The sequence below is a fragment of the Rutidosis leptorrhynchoides genome, chromosome 4, assembly GCF_046630445.1.
Source record: "Rutidosis leptorrhynchoides isolate AG116_Rl617_1_P2 chromosome 4, CSIRO_AGI_Rlap_v1, whole genome shotgun sequence".
Lineage (NCBI taxonomy): Eukaryota > Viridiplantae > Streptophyta > Magnoliopsida > Asterales > Asteraceae > Rutidosis > Rutidosis leptorrhynchoides.
In genome coordinates this window covers 410,965,482-410,984,488 of record NC_092336.1, presented here as the reverse complement: position 1 = coordinate 410,984,488, position 19,007 = coordinate 410,965,482, and the positions used below count along the sequence as shown (strand labels likewise).

Genomic DNA, 19,007 nt, shown 5'->3' with positions numbered 1-19,007 from the left:
GTATTCTTCATCGTCATCATTTTACATCCCGATTATTATCATCTCCCGTCACTTAACGTCACATTTGCAGGTTACGAAATTTGTTGAATAGGGTATCTTCTTCGATGGTAAAGCAAACAGGAACGAGTGTTACAGGTGGGTGGTGGTAATCTTGTTTGAAAATTTAAAGGTGGTGATGATCCTCATACAGTAACCGAGCAACGGAAACTCAACATGTGAGGTGTGGTTGTTTAAAGAGTTCGAGAAAAAAATTTAGAAAGAGAAAGAGAGAGATGGTTAAAGAGATTGAGAGAGAGGTGGTGATTGTGTTCGGTTGAAGTGGTTTGAAGAAGGGTGGCCTATGATGTAGGTGGCGTGTTCGGTTGTTCACGATGGTTGTGAATGGTGATCGTGGGTGGTTGTAGCAAGGTGACGATGGAGTGGTAAAGTGGGGAATCACGATGGTTGTGAGGGTTTTGAAGATGGCAATCGGGTGGTGATTCTTGATGGTCTCCTTAGAAGTGAGGCGAGTATGGTGATTGTGACCAAGAAGGTGGTGAAGGTGAAGGTGACGGTGATAGAAGGTGGTGGATTGAGGGTGAGGGTCGTGATTGATGAAAGTGATGGAGGTTTCGATGATCATGGTAAGTGATTATATCTATCTCTTTAGGTATATGAATATATGAAGTGATATGATCATGAAGTGTGTATATATAAGTCTTTTCTTTTCTTCTTTATTACCCCACTTGCACAAATAGACATATACATGTGATAGGTTTGACAAAAGAAGCAAAAGGAAAAATAATTTATAATTTATAATACTAAAACGTGTTAAATATAAAACAGGAAAGCCATCGGATACTATTGATTTTTACGGAGGGTATTTCGTTCTCCGTTGTTAATCAGTGGCGGATAAAAGTTTTCGGAAAAATTCCATATTTTTAAATTAACTATATTTAATTATTTCACTCATTACCTGTTGGAAACTTGATCAAAAAGGTTCAATAATTATTTATTTTATGTTCCAAACTTTATGTACGGAGTACTAAAACTTAAACTAAAAGGGTTAGAAATATTTTTCTCGAGCCCATACTCTCTTTAATCAATATGCGGACCAACTTTTATTTAAACCCTCATAGATATATATATATATAGGTCTATATTAATATCAACGAAACGTCAATCGGGAGTTGCAGATGTTTACAATTTAGATTCGGAAACATTTATTCAATATACACTTTATAAATATAAGAACATTTTTAAATAACAAATTTTACTACGTAAATAATTATATTAATTAAATATTTTAAACAGTTAAATTTAATATATCAATATATATACAAGTAATATTCATAGATATATATATATATATACATACATATATATTTGCACATAATTGTTCGTGAATCGTCAGGCATGGTCAAAGGGGTATCTAATTATCCGAATATATATTTCAAACTTTCTAGACTCAACATTAAGGTTTTTGCTTATCGTGTCGGAACCATATAGAGATTAGAGTTTAAATTTGATCGGAAATTTCCGGGTCGTTACAATATTCTTATCTATTCCAAGAGTGAGCAAGAGCATGAGCAGCATTTAAGGTTGGTATTAGAATTGTTAAGAAAAGAACAGTTATACGCCAAATTTTCTAAGTGTGCATTTTGGTTGAAAGAAGTGCAATTTCTTGGAAACGTTGTTAGTAGCAAAGGAATTCAGGTTGATCCAGCTAAAATTGAGGCCATTGAAAAATGGGAGACTCCTAAGACACCAACGCAGATACGCCAATTTTTGGGTTTAGCTGGTTATTATAGAAGGTTTATTCAAGATTTTTCCCGAATAGCTAAACCATTAACAGCGTTAACGTAAAAAGAGAAGATGTACGAATGGACTTCTGAGCAAGAGAGTGCATTTCAATTACTGAAGAAGAAGTTGACTACCGCACCTATTTTATCATTACCTGAAGGGAACGATGATTTCGAGATATATTGTGACGCTTCGCGACAAGGTTTTGGTTGCGTCCTTATGCAACGGAAGAAAGTTATAGCATACGCATCCCGACAATTGAAGATTCACGAGCGAAATTATACGACGCATGATTTAGAATTGGGAGCAGTAGTGTTTGCATTGAAGATATGGAGACACTATTTATATGGGGTTAAATGCACTGTGTTTACTGATCATAAAAGCCTTCAACATATTTTTGATCAGAAACAGCTGAACATGAGGCAACGTAGGTGGGTCGAGCTGATAAACGACTATGATTGTGAGATTCGCTATCACCCCGGGAAAGCGAATGTAGTGGCCGACGCTCTAAGCAGAAAGGAACGGGAACCAATTCGAGTACGAGCAATGAACATAAAAATTCGCATGAATCTCAACTCACAAATCAAAGAGGCTCAACGAGAAGCTCTTACTAAAGAAAACATAGGAAATGAAATAATGAAGAAGTATGAGAAGCAACTCGTTATGCGGGAAGACGGAATTCGATATTTTGCAAACCGTATTTGGGTACCGAAGTTGGGTGGATTAAGGAAGTTGATATTGAATGAGGCACATAAGACAAGATACTCGATACATCCTGGAGTTGGAAAGATGTATCAAGATCTTAAGACGCATTATTGGTGGCCTAATTTAAAGACAGATGTTACAACATATGTTGGGGAATGTTTAACTTGTTCCAAAGTCAAAGCAGAACACCAGAAGCCGTCAGGGTTACTTCAACAACCAGAAATCCCATAATGGAAATGGGATGGTATTACCATGGATTTCATCACAAAGTTACCTAAGACTGCCTGGGGTTATGACACCATTTGGGTAATAGTTGATCGTCTCACCAAGTCTGCACATTTCTTGCCTATAAAGGAAACGGATAGAATGGAGAAACTATTACGATTATACATAAAAGAAATTGTTTCAATGCATGGAATACCTATTTGCATTATATCCGATCGTGATAGTAGATTTACATCAAAGTTTTGGCAATCACTACAGGAGGCCCTGGGAACCCGTTTGGATTTGAGCACCGCATACCATCGCAAACTGACGGGCAGAGTGAAAGAACAATTCAGACTCTTGAAGACATGCTCAGGGCATGTGTGATCGATTTTGGAAATGGATGAGATAAATATCTACCATTAGCAGAATTCTCGTATAATAATAGTTAGCATGCGAGCATTAAAGCTGCACCATTCGAAGCACTGTATGGAAGGAAGTGTAGATCCCCTATCTGTTGGAATGAAGTAGGAGATCGACAATTAACTGGTCCCGAGATCATCCATGAAACTACTGAGAAGATAGTACAAATCAAGGAGAGATTGAAAACAGCCCGTAGTCGCCAAAAGAGCTACGCGGATGTCCGAAGGAAACCATTAGAGTTTCAGATCGGTGACATGGTTATGCTAAAGGTGTCACCTCGGAAAGGTGTAATACGTTTTGGAAAAAGGGGTAAACTGAACCCAAGGTATGTAGGCCCGTTCAAGATCATCGAACGCATCGGACCGGTAGCTTATCGACTCGAGTTACCACAACAACTCACCGGAGTACATAATTCATTTCACGTCTCAAACCTCAAGAAAAGTCTTGCAAAGGAAGATCTCACCATTCCTCTTGAAGAAATCCAAGTCGATGAGAAACTACAATTCATAGAAGAACCAGTCGAAATCATGGACCGTGAAGTTAAACGGCACAAGCAGAGCAACATACCAATCGTTAAAGTTCGTTGGAATGCTCGAAGAGGTCCCGAGTTTACTTGGGAATGAGAGGATCAGATGAAACAAAAGTACCCACATTTGTTTCCCGACAACGCAAAATAAGTACAACTTTAAAATTTCAGGACGAAATTTATTTAACGGGTAGGTACTGTAACGACCCGGATTTTTCCGATCGTTTTATACTTATGAGATTAATATTTACATAAAATAAACCTTACCAACATGATATGCAATCCAAACTGTTGAGACTTATGTTTTTGAAAAGAGTTTCACACAACGTTTGACCGTCCAATTTGACCGATGATATCACGAACTATATAACACACGATAATTATACGATTATGTATATGTACATATCTATACATATTTAACATGATTTAAGGATGGTTTAACATTTCATTGTGAACTAATAACAATGAGTTATAAGTATACTTTGAGACCACTAACTTAAGTTTTCAAAACGATAACTATATGTAACGTTCTTTGACATATATACTTACGATTATGTGGAGTGCACACTTGTTTGAACTTATCTTGATTATGACGGGGGTTCAGGGGCAGCGCCCCCGATAAGCGGGGTCCAAGGGGTGGCAACCCCTGGCGGGGTCCAAGGGGCAGAGCCCCTGGCTGGGGTCGAGCTGCCAGGTCAGCTTAGAAATTTTTTTTGGGCTAACATTGCTTTATTAAAAATGTCTTAAAATTTTATTTTGGCCCGGTTTGACCCAAAAATAAAAGCCCAGTTTTGAGCCTCTTTTACAGTTATAAACCCGTCCATATTTGAATTCTCGTTCCGATTCCTCAAAATTTCTACAAGTATATCTAGGGTATATGTAACCGTATCATACCCAGCTTCTATATGTATTTACTATTGGTATATACCAACAATAAACTTCAATGATCAGCCACTAGACATGATGTTACATGTGAGAACCGGCCATTTAACCTCATGTGTGACTTTTGTGCAAGAAAACAAACTAAATCTCCTATATATCCATCCCATAATCATGCTATTTTGCACACACACACATACAATTTCATTTCCAATTTTCTTTCAAATTAATTCACTCCCTAATCTCTCTTCATTTACCTACTCAAGAACGTATCAATATAGTCATCCGATTTCAAGGAGATTACTTCCAATCTTTCAATCCCACTCCACCACTCTTTTGATTACAAGATTTTTCTTACCTTTTCCAGTAGCTTTGTCCAAGTAACTTGAGGTAGTAACCTTATTCATAACCTTATTCGATTCATATTTATATAGCTATCTTATTTTGTGTTGTAAAATTTTAACAACAAGAACATAGTTTGAGTGATTTCAAACTTGTTCGCAAACTAAATAGATCCTTCTAATTTGATTTTTAAAAACACTTCAAGACCTGTAATATATCATATTATGACAAAATCGGATTAATCATATCTTGGCTAATTAACATAATATTTAATATATATTTACTTATGATTTGATTTTATATATTTCAGGACCACCGTAAACAACACGAGAAGATTAATCATAAGACCTCATGATTGTACGCAACATGTTATTTGACAACATGGTACCATGGGTCAAGATTAATTCTGATCAATACGAATACGATGGGGTCTTTATTTATTTTATTTAAGCAACTAATTGTGGACCACTAACATCGGACTGCTAACTACGAACTAAGAAAATATTAAAAGTATTAAAAGTATATATATATATATATATATATATATATATATATATATATATATATATAACGATTACTTGAAAAGAAAATATGTTGATATATTATATATATGGTTAGGTTTGTGATATCAATCGGAGACCAAGTCGTGATAAATACCTTCAAGGCAAAAGTGAGTATATAGTCCCACTTTTAAACTCTAAATATTTCGGGATGAGAATACATGCATTTTATGATTTACGTTATGGACACAAGTGATTAAAAATATATATTCTACGTTGAGTTGTACCACTGGCATACTTCCCTGTAACTTGGTAACTATTATTTACATGAGGTATTGTAAACGCGAATCCTGTTGATAGATCTATCGGGCCTGACAACCCCAACCGGACTGGACGACCAGTATTCAACGGTTGCACAGTACTTCGTTTCAGTGACTACACTTGGTACGGTGTAGTAAGATTTCATAATAAAGGGAATATGCGACGTTGATTAAATGTTAAGTATGGTTATCAAGTGCTCAACAACTTAGAATATTTTTATTAAAATGTTTATATATGAAATCTTGTGGTCTATATTTATAACGCTGCTGGCATTAAACCTATATCTCACCAACTTTATGTTGACGTTTTAAGCATGTTTATTCTCAGGTGATAACTAAAAGCTTCCGCTGCAACATGTTGAATTTAAGCAAGATCTTGAGTATGCATATTTGTGTCAAAAATAAAACTGCATATCGGAGGATTTGTAATGTAAAATATGTTGGAGGTCGTATTGTTATTATCACATGTAAAGTTTGTAAGTCTAAGATTATCGCTAAACGATAATCATTATTAAGTTGTTTAAACCTTGTATTTGTAATAAAAGCTACGGTTTGTATTGTAAAAACGAATGCAGTTTTTGAAAAATGTCGCATATAGAGGTCAATACCTCGCGATGAAATCATATGTTATTGTATTCGTCCTTATGGTTAAGGTCGGGTTATGACATGGGTCAATATTGCATGTGTAATAGTTTTGGTATGAATGACGTTTTGAAATGATCACTACCTAAGTAGTAATCTAGTGTCGGGACCTAGGTTGGTCTAATTGGTGCAAAGTATATTTGGGGTAAATTGTACTTTGTTGAGTTTGTTTGAATTACCACCCGAAGTGGTAATTGGTTTGTGTCCATTAGGTGTTAAATAGGTGGGTCTTGGCGAGCACGGTGTGATCCCTCAGCTAAGGGATGTTTGTGTCGGATTCTCTTTTAGAGAATGTATATTTATGTGTATATTGTGCCTATGTGTGATATAGGTGGTTGCTTGCTCGGATATGAGGACGGAGATCCTATTATACATGACTTGGTCGGGCATTCCAAGGTGAGTTGAATAATTATACATGTACGTATATGGTGTATTTAATTGTGTGGGATGCGATGTGGGTTTAAAGTTCGTGAGTTCGATACCACATCGTGTTTGGCATGAGATGTGTGACGACCCGGAAATTTCCGACCAAATTTAAACTTAATCTGTAAATGATTTCGACACGATAAGCGAAGTCTGTAATGTTGAGTCTCAAAAATTTTAAACTATTTCATGTATACATTTACCCTTCGACTGCTCTCGACGATTCACGAACCACTCTTTGTAAATAGATACATATAAATTTAAAATATATGAATTTGAAATATAAATTAAAATATTATATGACGTAATTGTTAGAATTAATAATATGAAATAAAATAATATATAATAACTATTATTTAAACTATAACTATATATGTAAATAATGTATAATGAATATATATATAGTTTTGAATTTATTTTGTAAGCAACAATAATGCTCAATTGTCATTCGATCGATAATAAGTAAGTTAAAATCAAACTTATATTATTTTAAAATAAACTGTGATTCGAAAATGAGTTTTACAAATTATAGACTTATTAAAAATGTATTTAGGAACTATTTGTTGAATTTTAAAACTTTTTATATTTTACTTGGGGTTGAGAGTGAATAATTAATGTAATTTTTATATAATAGTTAAGGACCGAATTTCATACCATAATGACCAAAATAAATAAATATAGTTAATGTAAAAAGTTTAGAATTTTTCTGAAGACTTTTATCCGCCACTGATTTCAAATAGTGGACGATACACAGTCCGTGAAAACTGTCGGCAGATATTTTTCAAATTATGATTACAGCTTATAAATCAAACTTGATAATTTGATTATTTAAATGTTGCTACAGTAATTACTTTTAAATTTAAATATAGCATGTACATGAATCAACTCTTATTCCATCACATCTCTTTCTCTGCATATTATTTCAATTCCTTTGAAGTTTATAATCTCACTTTCATAAACATATTTATATACATATACTTGCAGAGATATTGAAAAACCACTCAAACCCACCTTCACGACACTACTCTAATAACCCTTCTAACCGTCGTACAACCACCACTACAACATTATACTACACATTAACCATCTCACCACCGTCGACAACATCATCAAAATCAAACCATATTGCGTGTTTTGTGTTCCTATCTATTACTTTTGCCGTAAGACCACACACATACTGCCACCATCCTCAACCATGAACACCATCATTAACCATTTCCGCCACTCTCTCTCTCTCTCTCTCTCTCTCTCTCTCTCTCTATCCTCCGTAAGTTACACTACACCTACAACTGCTACAGTCGAGCCACCATCATGAACCACCCAACCCAGCTGCTATAGTAACATATTTCTACTGCTACAACAGTCGCCAACAGGAGCTGAGCTGCTGCTCTTATATTTTTATTATTTTTTTCTTTTCGCTAGCTCACAACCCATTAGTGTGTTACTACCGCTAGTATAATTCTATTATTTGGAGCCTGCGTTTTCCTGTATACGAACACAAGACCAACCCAAAACCACTGGTTTTATTTTCTTCTATTCGATTGTTGTTACTAAGCTTTGCTGTCACTGCGTTCTTTCGTAAACCAACACCCACCCACTCGAGGGAGATGATGAGTAGTGGCAATAATGATGTGCGATACATGAACGATGATATAACTATAATAATGACAGTGTAAGGATTTGTTAAATAACACCAACAACAACAACAACAATACCCAATTCCACTAAAGTGGAGTATGGGGGAGGTTAGATGTAGACAGTCTTTCCTCTACCCTAGAGTAAAAGGGAAGTCATTCCTCCCCCCACGGATACCTATCGGTCCGCGGGTAGAGGAAGTCGTCCCTCCCTATACTATAGGGCAGAGAGGCTGCTTCCCAAGGACCTCCGGCCAGAAGAACCATGAAATCCGTTAAGTGAAATAACTAAAAAGCAAGTAAAGTAGCTAAAAAAGAAACCTTAGCATGGAAAATGTAAAGATAAATATGGCATGTAACAAAGTAAGGTAAAAGAACATATAAGTGAAAAATGTAAGTGTCAAATATGCAAGTATAACAAGTCGTGTAAGTATAATATGTGTATGTAAGCATGTAGGTATAAAGCATGTAGTTATAATATGCAGTATAAAACATATAAGTAAACTATGTAAGCATAAAGACATGTAGCATGTAAATACGTGTAATTTAATGCGATATAATGTAATGCAACATGTAACGGTATAGTGCAATAACACATGTAAATAAGTATAATGTAATGCACACAACAAATTGCGAAATGCTACAATAAGTATAAGTATAGTATGTGAAAAAAAAAATGGAAATACAAAGCATATATGAAGCACAAAAGCAAGTAGGCAAAAAGGCATACGATAAAAATATATAAAACTAATTAGAAAATTAAAAATAGGAAAATAAAATAAAATAAAATAAATATACAACCTAGTCATCAATCCTAATTCTACTCCTCCACAAATTTCTATCAGAAGTCATGTCCTCGGTCAATAAAAGCTCCTTCATGTCAAGCTTCAGTCTATCCTCCAACCTACGTGTAGGTCTACCTCTTCTCCTTACGCCGCCAACCGTGAGGGCTTCCACTCTCCTGACCGGTGCTGTGGGTGGCCGCCTCCTTACATGGCCAAACCATCTAAGCCGTCCTTCTCTCATCTTGTTGACGATATTCCCAACTTTTAAGTTCTTTCTAAAAATTCCATTAGGTATCATGTCTAGCATGGTCTTACCACACGTCCACCTAAGCATCCTCATTTCTGCCACCTCCATCCTCCTCTCTTGGGCCTTCGTCATTGGCCAACACTCCGATCCGTACAACATGGCTGGTCTAATCGCTACCTTGAAGAATTTCCCCTTCAATTTAAGGGGTATCTTCTTGTCGCACAAAACCCCTTTCGCAGCTCTCCACTTCAACCATCCTACTCTTATACGGTGAGACACATCCTCATCTATCCTTCCCGATTTCTGTAGCATTGATCCTAAGTATCTAAAGGAATCCTGTGGATGTAAGACCTGATCCCCAATACGAATATCCACAGTATCATTGTGATCTTCGATCCTCCCGTAGTCGCATCTAAGATACTCCGATTTAAGTCTACTAATCTGCAGTCCATTTTGTTCCAGGGCATTCCTCCATTGCTCCAGCATTCCGTTTAGCTCATCCTGGGATTTCGATACTACAACAATATCATCGGCAAAAATCAAGCACCAAGGGATACTCCCTTGTATCCTTTGAGACAGGTCGTCTAAGACTAAAGCGAAAAGAAAAGGGCTAAGAGCAGATCCTTGATGTAAACCTACTTCTACTGGGAAATACTCTGTGTATCCTACTGTCGTCCGAATGCGAGTTTTCGACCCCTGGTACATGTCCATAATAGCTCTTATATACCTACTTGGGATACCTCTACTATTAAGGATCTTCCAAATCAACTCTCGTGGGACACTATCATAAGATTTTTCCAAGTCTAAGAAAGACATGTGTAGGTTCTTTTGTTTCTCTCTATACTTCTCCATAAGACTTCTAATAATGTGAATTGCCTCCATCGAGGAGCGTCCTGGCATGAACCCAAATTGATTCTCTGACACCTTTGTCTCGCATCTAAGCCTATTCTCAATCACTCTCTCCCATAGTTTCATGGTATGGCTAAGTAACTTTATACCTCTATAGTTACTACACGTCTGCGCATCCCCTTTGTTCTTGTAAATGGGAATAACCTCGCTCAGTCTCCACTCCATTGGCATTTTTGCGATTCTAAACGTCGTGTTGAAAAGGTTTGTCAACCACCTAACCCCATCATCGCCTAAGCACCGCCACGCCTCTATGAGGATTTGGTCCGGTCCTACTGCTTTGTTTCTCCCCATCTTGCGTAGGGCCACTCTAACTTCCCCATGGTTGAACCTCGTGCAGAAGCAGTTGTTTTGGTATTGTGGGGCCATATCATAGCCATGTGGTTCTCCATTCCTAGTCCTTCCCCCATCGAAAAGGGATGATAAATATTCTTCCCATCGTTTCCTAATTTTGTCTTCCTTCACTATGCTTTGACCTGCTTCATCCTTGATATATTTGATGTTAACTAGATCTCTTCGCCGACGTTCCCTAGCTTTGGCTATCCTGTAGATGTCATTTGCCCCTTCTTTAGAGTCTATTCTCTTATATAAGTCTTCGTAAGCTTTATCTTTTGCACGTGTAACGGCGATCTTTGCTTCTCTCTTGGCTTCTTTATAGCTATTTTCTATGCTAGTTCTGTCTGCTAGTGTACCCCCTCTAAAGGAGGTGAGCTCTCGAAACCTCGCTTGTTTAAGCGCGACTTTAGTTTGGACCTCGTCGTTAAGCCACCATGATTCTCTACAACCATTTTGGGCTCTCGACGTCCCAACGGCCACTCCCAAGGATTCTTTTGCCACCCCTCTAATAGTGGACGCTAGGTTGTTCCACATCTGATCTGCATCAATAAAGGCTGCATTTTCCATTTCAGCACCCATTCTTTCAACAACATTAGCTCTAAAAGTCTCCGCCTTCTCTCCATTTAAGTTCTTCCAGAGGATTCTGGGTTGTTGTACCTCTCTCGCCCTCCTGTTTACCCATCCCTGGGTACCTAACTCCATGACCAACAGTCTATACTGGGATGAACAAGTCCAGGTTAGGAGGACCTTACAGTCCTTACAGTTCCTAAGGTCACCCCTGCGAAGAAGGAAAAAGTCAATTTGGGTACTATGACCCCCACTATGGAAGGTGGCTAGCTGAGCATCCCTCTTCTTGAAGAAAGAGTTTGCAACAACCAGATCATGGGCAATGGCGAACTCGAGAATTGAGCACCCTTCTTCATTTCTAACCCCATACCCAAAGCCCCCATGGGCTCCCCTATATCCCTCTACCTCCGCTCCTATATGACCATTAAGATCGCCCCCTATAATCAATCGAAGGTCCGCTGGACATCCCCTTTCAACCTCATCTAATAATTCCCAAAAACTGTTCTTCTCCGCTTCTCCTAAACCTACGTGGGGTGTGTAAGCGCTAATGACCGTGAACGTCTCCTCATTAATTATAAATGTAACCGACATAATCCTATCGCTAAACCTACCCACATCAACAACATGATCCTTGTGTGTTGGACCTAAAAGGATTCCTACTCCATTTCGAGCTGTCCTAGAGCCCGAGTACCACAACCTGTAGTTATTAATGTCCACCGCCTCCTGTCCCTTCCATCTAGTCTCTTGAACGCACACTATTTCCACCTTACACTTAAGAAAGATATCCACAAGCTCAATCCTCTTGCCCGTCAAAGTTCCTACGTTCCAACCTCCCACTCTAATCTTACCTGGAGTTGCTACTCTACTCCCTCCTCCAACCCCTCTAAAGCTACCCGCCCCTAAACTAGGAGGATATGACATCACGTGACCATATGAAAGTGTGGTGTCTATATTATCCAGTAGGCTACAACGTAACAAAAAAAGCAAGAAAAGCAAGGAAAAAGGAATTTATGTAACTAATTAATAGATAAATATATATAAATATAAATATATAGGTATATATATAGCCAATAATAATTATATATCTTTAATATTTACTAATTAATAGATAAATATAAAAAATAAACCGTATATGTTGATGTTATGATAACAATTGTAGTATAGATACAAATAGGTATCAAAATAGCAGCAAATAGATACAGTATATATTATTATGGGTATATATAAAAATTTAGTTTTAATATTTAATATTAGATAAATATAATAAGTACTAATATAAGTAGAACGCATAAAAAATATAGAGAGCAAGAAACGGGAAGCAATTAACAAAAGATCAAGGTGAAGAAGTAACCGGCCAGAAAAATTTCCGGTAGCAGTCGGCGGATTGACGGCGGACAGTGTAGCCGGCGAGCAAAGGTGGTTTTTTTTTATATGTGAAAAAGAAACGTTCCCGTGCTAGAGGTGTAATCAGTAAGAGCTTACCCGCCTGGAATTGATCGAAAAACGCAACTCTTTCGCCGGAAAATGCAACTCTTTCGTCGGAAAACTCACCTCCGGCTGTTGCACCTGTGGCGAGTGACAGCTCCGACGCCGGCAAGACCGGTCTTGTTAGGTTCGTACAGTAAAATTGCGTTAGATTAATGTGGCGGTGTCTTCTATTAATCAGCTATTGTGCTGTTATTTACAGGAAAAGAAAAAAAATATTGTTGGGAGTTTAGGGATTTTGAACGTTGGGAGAGAAGAAAACAGTATGAGAGATAATGTATCGATTCCCTTCGGCTGGTATTTTATTTTTTTATTTTTTCCTGTTACCCGTTTAGAAATTTGATCAAGGACATATAAAGTGTTTATTGGGCTAGATTAAATTATCAGATGGGGCTTGGGAAATGTTGGGCCTTGAAATTAGTTTAGAGTTGGGCCGTGTATGATTTTTCTATTAGGCCGAGTTAATCCAAAAATTTGGTTGGGCTTGAAAAAGAAATTTCGGGTTAATTAAATATAAGGTGTGGTTTAATTTAGAAATGCAGTCGCAGTGTAGTGGTTAGAAGTGGTATTGGTTAGCGAGAGGTCTCGGGTTCGAGCCTGGGCTCGGGTATTTTTTTTTAGAAAAAGAAGAAGAAGGATTTAGGTGTTATATTCAGAATTGAAATACATAGCGTAGTGGTTAAGGATGTTATCAGATTAGCGGGACGTCGCTGGTTCAAACCCGGACTTGGACATTTTTTTAAGGGCTACTTCTTTGAGGTAGTAATTTTACTCTATTTATTATTTTTATTATAATAATAATAATAATAATAATAATAATAATTATTATTATTATTATTATTATTATTATTATTATTATTATTATTATTATTATTATTATTATTATTATTATTATTATTATTATTATTATCATTATTACTATTATTATTAGTATTTTCATTAACATGATTTTTACATAATTTTATTTACATTATTTTTATTATCATTATTATTATCGTTAATATTATTATTATTACAGTATTATTATTACTACAAACAAAATAGCTATTATTATCATCAAAATTATTATTTTCATTACCACTATTAAGATTATTATTAATTTACTAAATAAATATTATATCTATAGGAAAAATATACTTATTATATATAACATAACTATATTGATATTTTTATAATAAATAATAAATATTAATTATTTATCTAAAGTATATAAAATAAATATAGTTAATTAAGTTATTAATAAAACATATAAGTTACTAAAATAACAATTAATAATAATATATAAATTGTTCGGTTACGATTATATGTGTTAATATATATACTTGATATAGGTTCGTGAACCCGAGGCCAACTTTGCATTGTTCAGTTCTGTCGTATGCATATTTTTACTACAAAATATCGTATTGTGAGTTTATTTGATTCCCTTTTACTCTTTACATTTTTGGGACTGAGAATACATGCGCTGTTTTCATAACTGCTTTATTAAATGCTTTTGAAATATATTTTGAACTGAGAATACATGAAATGCTTTTATAAATGTTTGACGCGATATGACACAAGCAAAACATTCCTCGAATGAATTATTATGCAGACATAAGTTATGTGGATTATTATTGAATTAATTGGACGTTATAATTGCCACCAATTGTTGTGAATATTTCCCCTGATTATTATTGCTTGGTAACTTAAGAATTAGAAACGGGTATGTCCCTAATTCACGCAAATCCTAAAGGTAGCTACCGGGTTTAACACCCCCACCCAGAATGTTCACTAGACGGAAGAGCTAGTGGGCGTGGTGTTTAGTACTTCGGAGTTTATATATTATATAGACGAGATGTTCTGTTTTGGGGATATTATTGATGCGCATTATATGTTAAGGTCGGTTACTATGTTGAGCAATGAAATGAAATTGAATGTTATGTATCCAGAGAATGATTTTTATACACAGGTTATGTGTATTATTTTTGTGCACGAGATATGTGTACGGTTTTTTAAAAATCGCGAGGCAACCTACGGGGGAGAAAAGGATACGAACCTACTCTTCTAAGCATTATGAAAAAATGGTTTTGTACACGAGATAGGTGTACTGTATTTAAATCTTGTGGTCTATCAAAATGATGAATTTTATTGCTTATGATAAATCTATGAACTCACCAACCTTTTGGTTGACACTTGAAAGCATGTTTATTTTCAGGCATGAAAGAAATCTTCCGCTGTGCATTTTCTCATTTTAAAGATATTACTTGAAGTCATTCATGGCATATTTCAAAAGACGTTGCATTTAAGTCATTGATAGTTGGATATTATGAAATGGTATGCATGTCTGTTAACTTTCAATGAAACGAAAGTTTGTCTTTTAAAAACGAATACAATGTTTGTAAAATGTATCATTTAGAGGTCAAGAACCTCGCGATGTAATCAACTATTGTGAATCGTTTATAATCGATATGAACGGGTCCTTTCAGTTGGTATCAGAGCGGTGGTCTTAGCGAACCAGGTCTTGCATTAGTGTGTCTAACTGATAGTTGTTTAGATGCATTAGTGAGTCTGGACTTCGACCGTGTCTGCATGTCAAAAGTTTTGCTTATCATTTCGTGTCGAAAATTACCTACTTATCATTCTTAGGGGATCATTTGCTTATCATTCTTAGTCTAGACACATCTTACTGCATTGATTGCATGAATAGTGTATAGACAAAATTCATATCTTAGCGTATCTGTTACTGTAAACTTTGCCTGACATATTCCGTAAATTTCTCCGTAAACTACGAAATCTTTTGTTCTATATATATATATATATATATATATATATATATATATATATATATATATATATATATATATATATATATATATATATATATATTCTATGTAATTAGAATATCATATGATATTCGAAAATCATTTCATATCGAAAACCCTTTATCTAACCGTACAAGATGGAACTCGCAACTAGTTGAAATTCTTCGGATTCTGACAGCTATTCCGACATGAATATTCACCTAAGCTCCGAAAGCAGTGTAAACAAAATGGATCAACCAATTAGTCATCTTCAATTCTGGATGAATTGGGGATGGGTTCGTAGTCGACTTAACCGATGGAGACGAGAAGAAGGCGATCCTTTCCACCCACTAACCTACACTCTTGGCGAAGAACCTGAAGCACTTACCGGCGAACCTATTCGAGACACTATTTTATCTCTCATTTCTAGAGTATCTCGTCACGGTTATATACTATCTCAGATTCTAGATCTTATTCATCCGCTCGTCTGAACCGCCAATCATCCCGGAGTAATAAAAGAAGTCAACGAGCTTCGCGCTCGAGTAGTGACTTTGGTGAATGTGATGCACAATTTGTAAGCATCACAAGCAACATCGACAACACCACCAACAACCACATCCGCACCGCAAACCTCAACCTCACAATCTGTCCCACGAGCATCAACGTAGTATGCACCATAGATACCAGGGGGTACTAATAAAAATCAACGATGAAGTATTGATTTATATCTTCATTGAAGAAATATTAGGCATCGATTATGTAATCTCTAAAGTTTTAGAGATTATTCATTCTAATTCCAACCGAAAACCAAATGAGTTTAATATCATATTAACTCATTAAATCCATGATTACATATGAAGAAAATATATATGTATATATGTTTTCATAAAGATTGTAATTAAAAATTCTTTTGTACAAACTGTTAATGGTGAAAATATTTTAACGGGTAGGTAATACCCGAGGAATATTTAGATTTCACATTAATAAGTTACACTGTACATTCTTCGAATCTGATTCAACAGTCATTTACTATCCTACTTACATCCACAGATATATGAATCCGTTCACCACAGAATGACAATTTTCATTCAATTTCATATTTAGATTTTGACCTATCAGAATTCAACAAGTGGCATAATGAAGAAAACATTTGACAAAATAAAATTTGTTAGAAACAAACAAATTAACTATGAGAAATCTTGTTAAGAATCCACGCTAACAAAATCCTAGCTAACTGTTCCTAGCTAACTGTTAATTCCTTATTACATTTATTTATCGTAATTTATTTATCGCAATTTTAATTCTCCAATTTTATTTATCGTCATTTAATTTCTGTTATTTATTTTACGCACTTTATTTATCGTCATTTAAATACTGTTATTTACGCATTTTAAATATGGGGACACATATACAATGTTTTGGCATATCATATCGACGTCATCTATATATATTATTTGGAATTACCATAGACACTCTATATGCAGTAATGTTCGAGTTAGCTATACAGGGTCCAGGTTGATTCTAAATAATATATATACTTTGAGTTGTGATCGAGTCTGAGACATGTATACAATGGGTCACGATACATATTAATTAATTCGAATATTATATATTAAACTATATATGAATTATTGAACTACTAACTGTGGACTACTAACTGTAGACTGTTAATATTGGACAATTAAAATGAATTAAAATATTGATTATAACATATGAAACTAAACATTTCTTCAAGTTTGCCACTTGATTTCATCTTAAACTTCATTTGTATCTTGACGATTACAATCTGCGTTCAAACCTTTCATGATTCTTGAAAACACCTCAATCGAGAGGATGAACCAACCGCACTTCATCTACGGAAGGAAAGATTCATGCATATAGTTATGCACCTGAAAAACTCTCGAAAACTGAGTAAACGTTTAACACGTAGCTGTACTAATTCTTTTAGCTTTATTATTACCGAAAATAACTTTGCAACTCCTGTTCGATATAGCCAGTTTTGTCACAGCTCCAGCAAGTGAACTTCGACTTTTCGTTCGAAACAATCTCATTATAACCTTGATATATACGTTGTCTTTTCGCCTTCGTTACCGGGAAACCGTTTATATTCCACCACATTAGCAGTAAACTTACCAGTACCTATATTGATCTTTGACTTTACGAAAAATTATTATTTTTATCGAAACCCCATCACCTACTCATCCGGATCTTATAACAAGAATTACCATACCAATTACCGAGAATTAGCAACCAGAATTTTGAATCTCGCAATGTTTCTACATCAACAGTTATGTGTATTCATATAACCTTTATCTCTTAGAATTATGATCTTCCATTCCCAAATTCTGAAAAGTACTCTAGTCTACAAATCAGTTCTTTGAATTTTGAGAAAGCTGATAAAGCAGCGAAAACTGTTGATGACTTTAATAGTCAAAAGTATGATGATAAAGAATGGAGTGTTGGAAACGCTCAATAGAAAATTTAGTACTGAAAAGCGGATTATGCGAAACTATGAAGGAGGCTGTAGACAAATCACAAAGACTAAACCTGCCTTCAAAGAATCCAAATGATTCAGTATCTGCTGAAGTCATTAACGAAAACCGTACTCCTGACTCTAAACTTTTACGGACAAATCTTCATCATCATCCATCGATATTAGAAATTCTAAGATATCATCATATTTTTCATTATAAATATATTCGATGTTCCTGAAGATACCTTCATAACTATTATTATCCGAAATCATTTACCTCTTCGCGCTATCTGTATTACATCATAAAAGAAAGTATTTAAGTTTCTAAATTCTGAAACCTTCGAGTTTAAAATATGAATGTTTTTGAAGTAATATTAGGAACTGAAGCATGAGTTAGTATAATATAATGACACTTGATCAACGTGATTATATTATAGTAAGTCATGCTGAGTTTCTAATGAAATATGATGATTCACAGACCATACCGTCATCATGTGCCATGTTACACGACTCTTATATTCTACATAATCTCCAAACATATCGAGAACATATCTTCTTGATAGTTCTATATTTTCTCTTGAATTCTGGTAATTTAACCAATCAAGACCGTGCTATTACAATTTCTCTCTTAGAACGTTAGCTATGTTCATTTCGAATTTCATATCTATGAATTCTGGATCATTATTCGCTTGACTTAAAGTTGGGAAGAGAAAACAAAAGTATGGAACTCCAAAATATAAAGGAAATGAATAGGGTGGATTTATAGTGAAAAATCCGACAGAGAAATCGAAACAGATTATTACATTTAACCAAAGAGGATCATAATTTCCTTAATTTCTGAAGAATCGGATCTTAGTACAAAGATTTACTTTAAATCCCTTGAACTCTGGAAATCAATCGAATCTAAGTCAAAAGATATGACGAAACTTTATTTTTTCATTTCACTCTGTTGCGATAGCTTCACTCGTACTCTTCACAAAAATGAAATTGTTTTGTCTATATTACTCAATAATGATAAAACTCTAATTACCAGCTCATATTCGTCATG

General features: G+C 35.3%; 1 protein-coding gene across 1 annotated transcript; it reads right to left on the bottom strand.

Moving 5' to 3' along the window:
* Window positions 1–7,818: 7,818 nt before the first annotated feature.
* On the bottom strand, window positions 7,819–12,142 carry LOC139842004 (uncharacterized). Its single transcript, XM_071832186.1, has 3 exons — window positions 10,289–12,142; window positions 9,764–10,108; window positions 7,819–7,923 (listed from the first exon to the last, which is right to left on the bottom strand). The coding sequence occupies exons 1-3, from the start codon at window positions 12,140–12,142 to the stop codon at window positions 7,819–7,821; spliced, it is 2,304 nt and encodes a 767-aa protein (XP_071688287.1).
* Window positions 12,143–19,007: the final 6,865 nt, after the last annotated feature.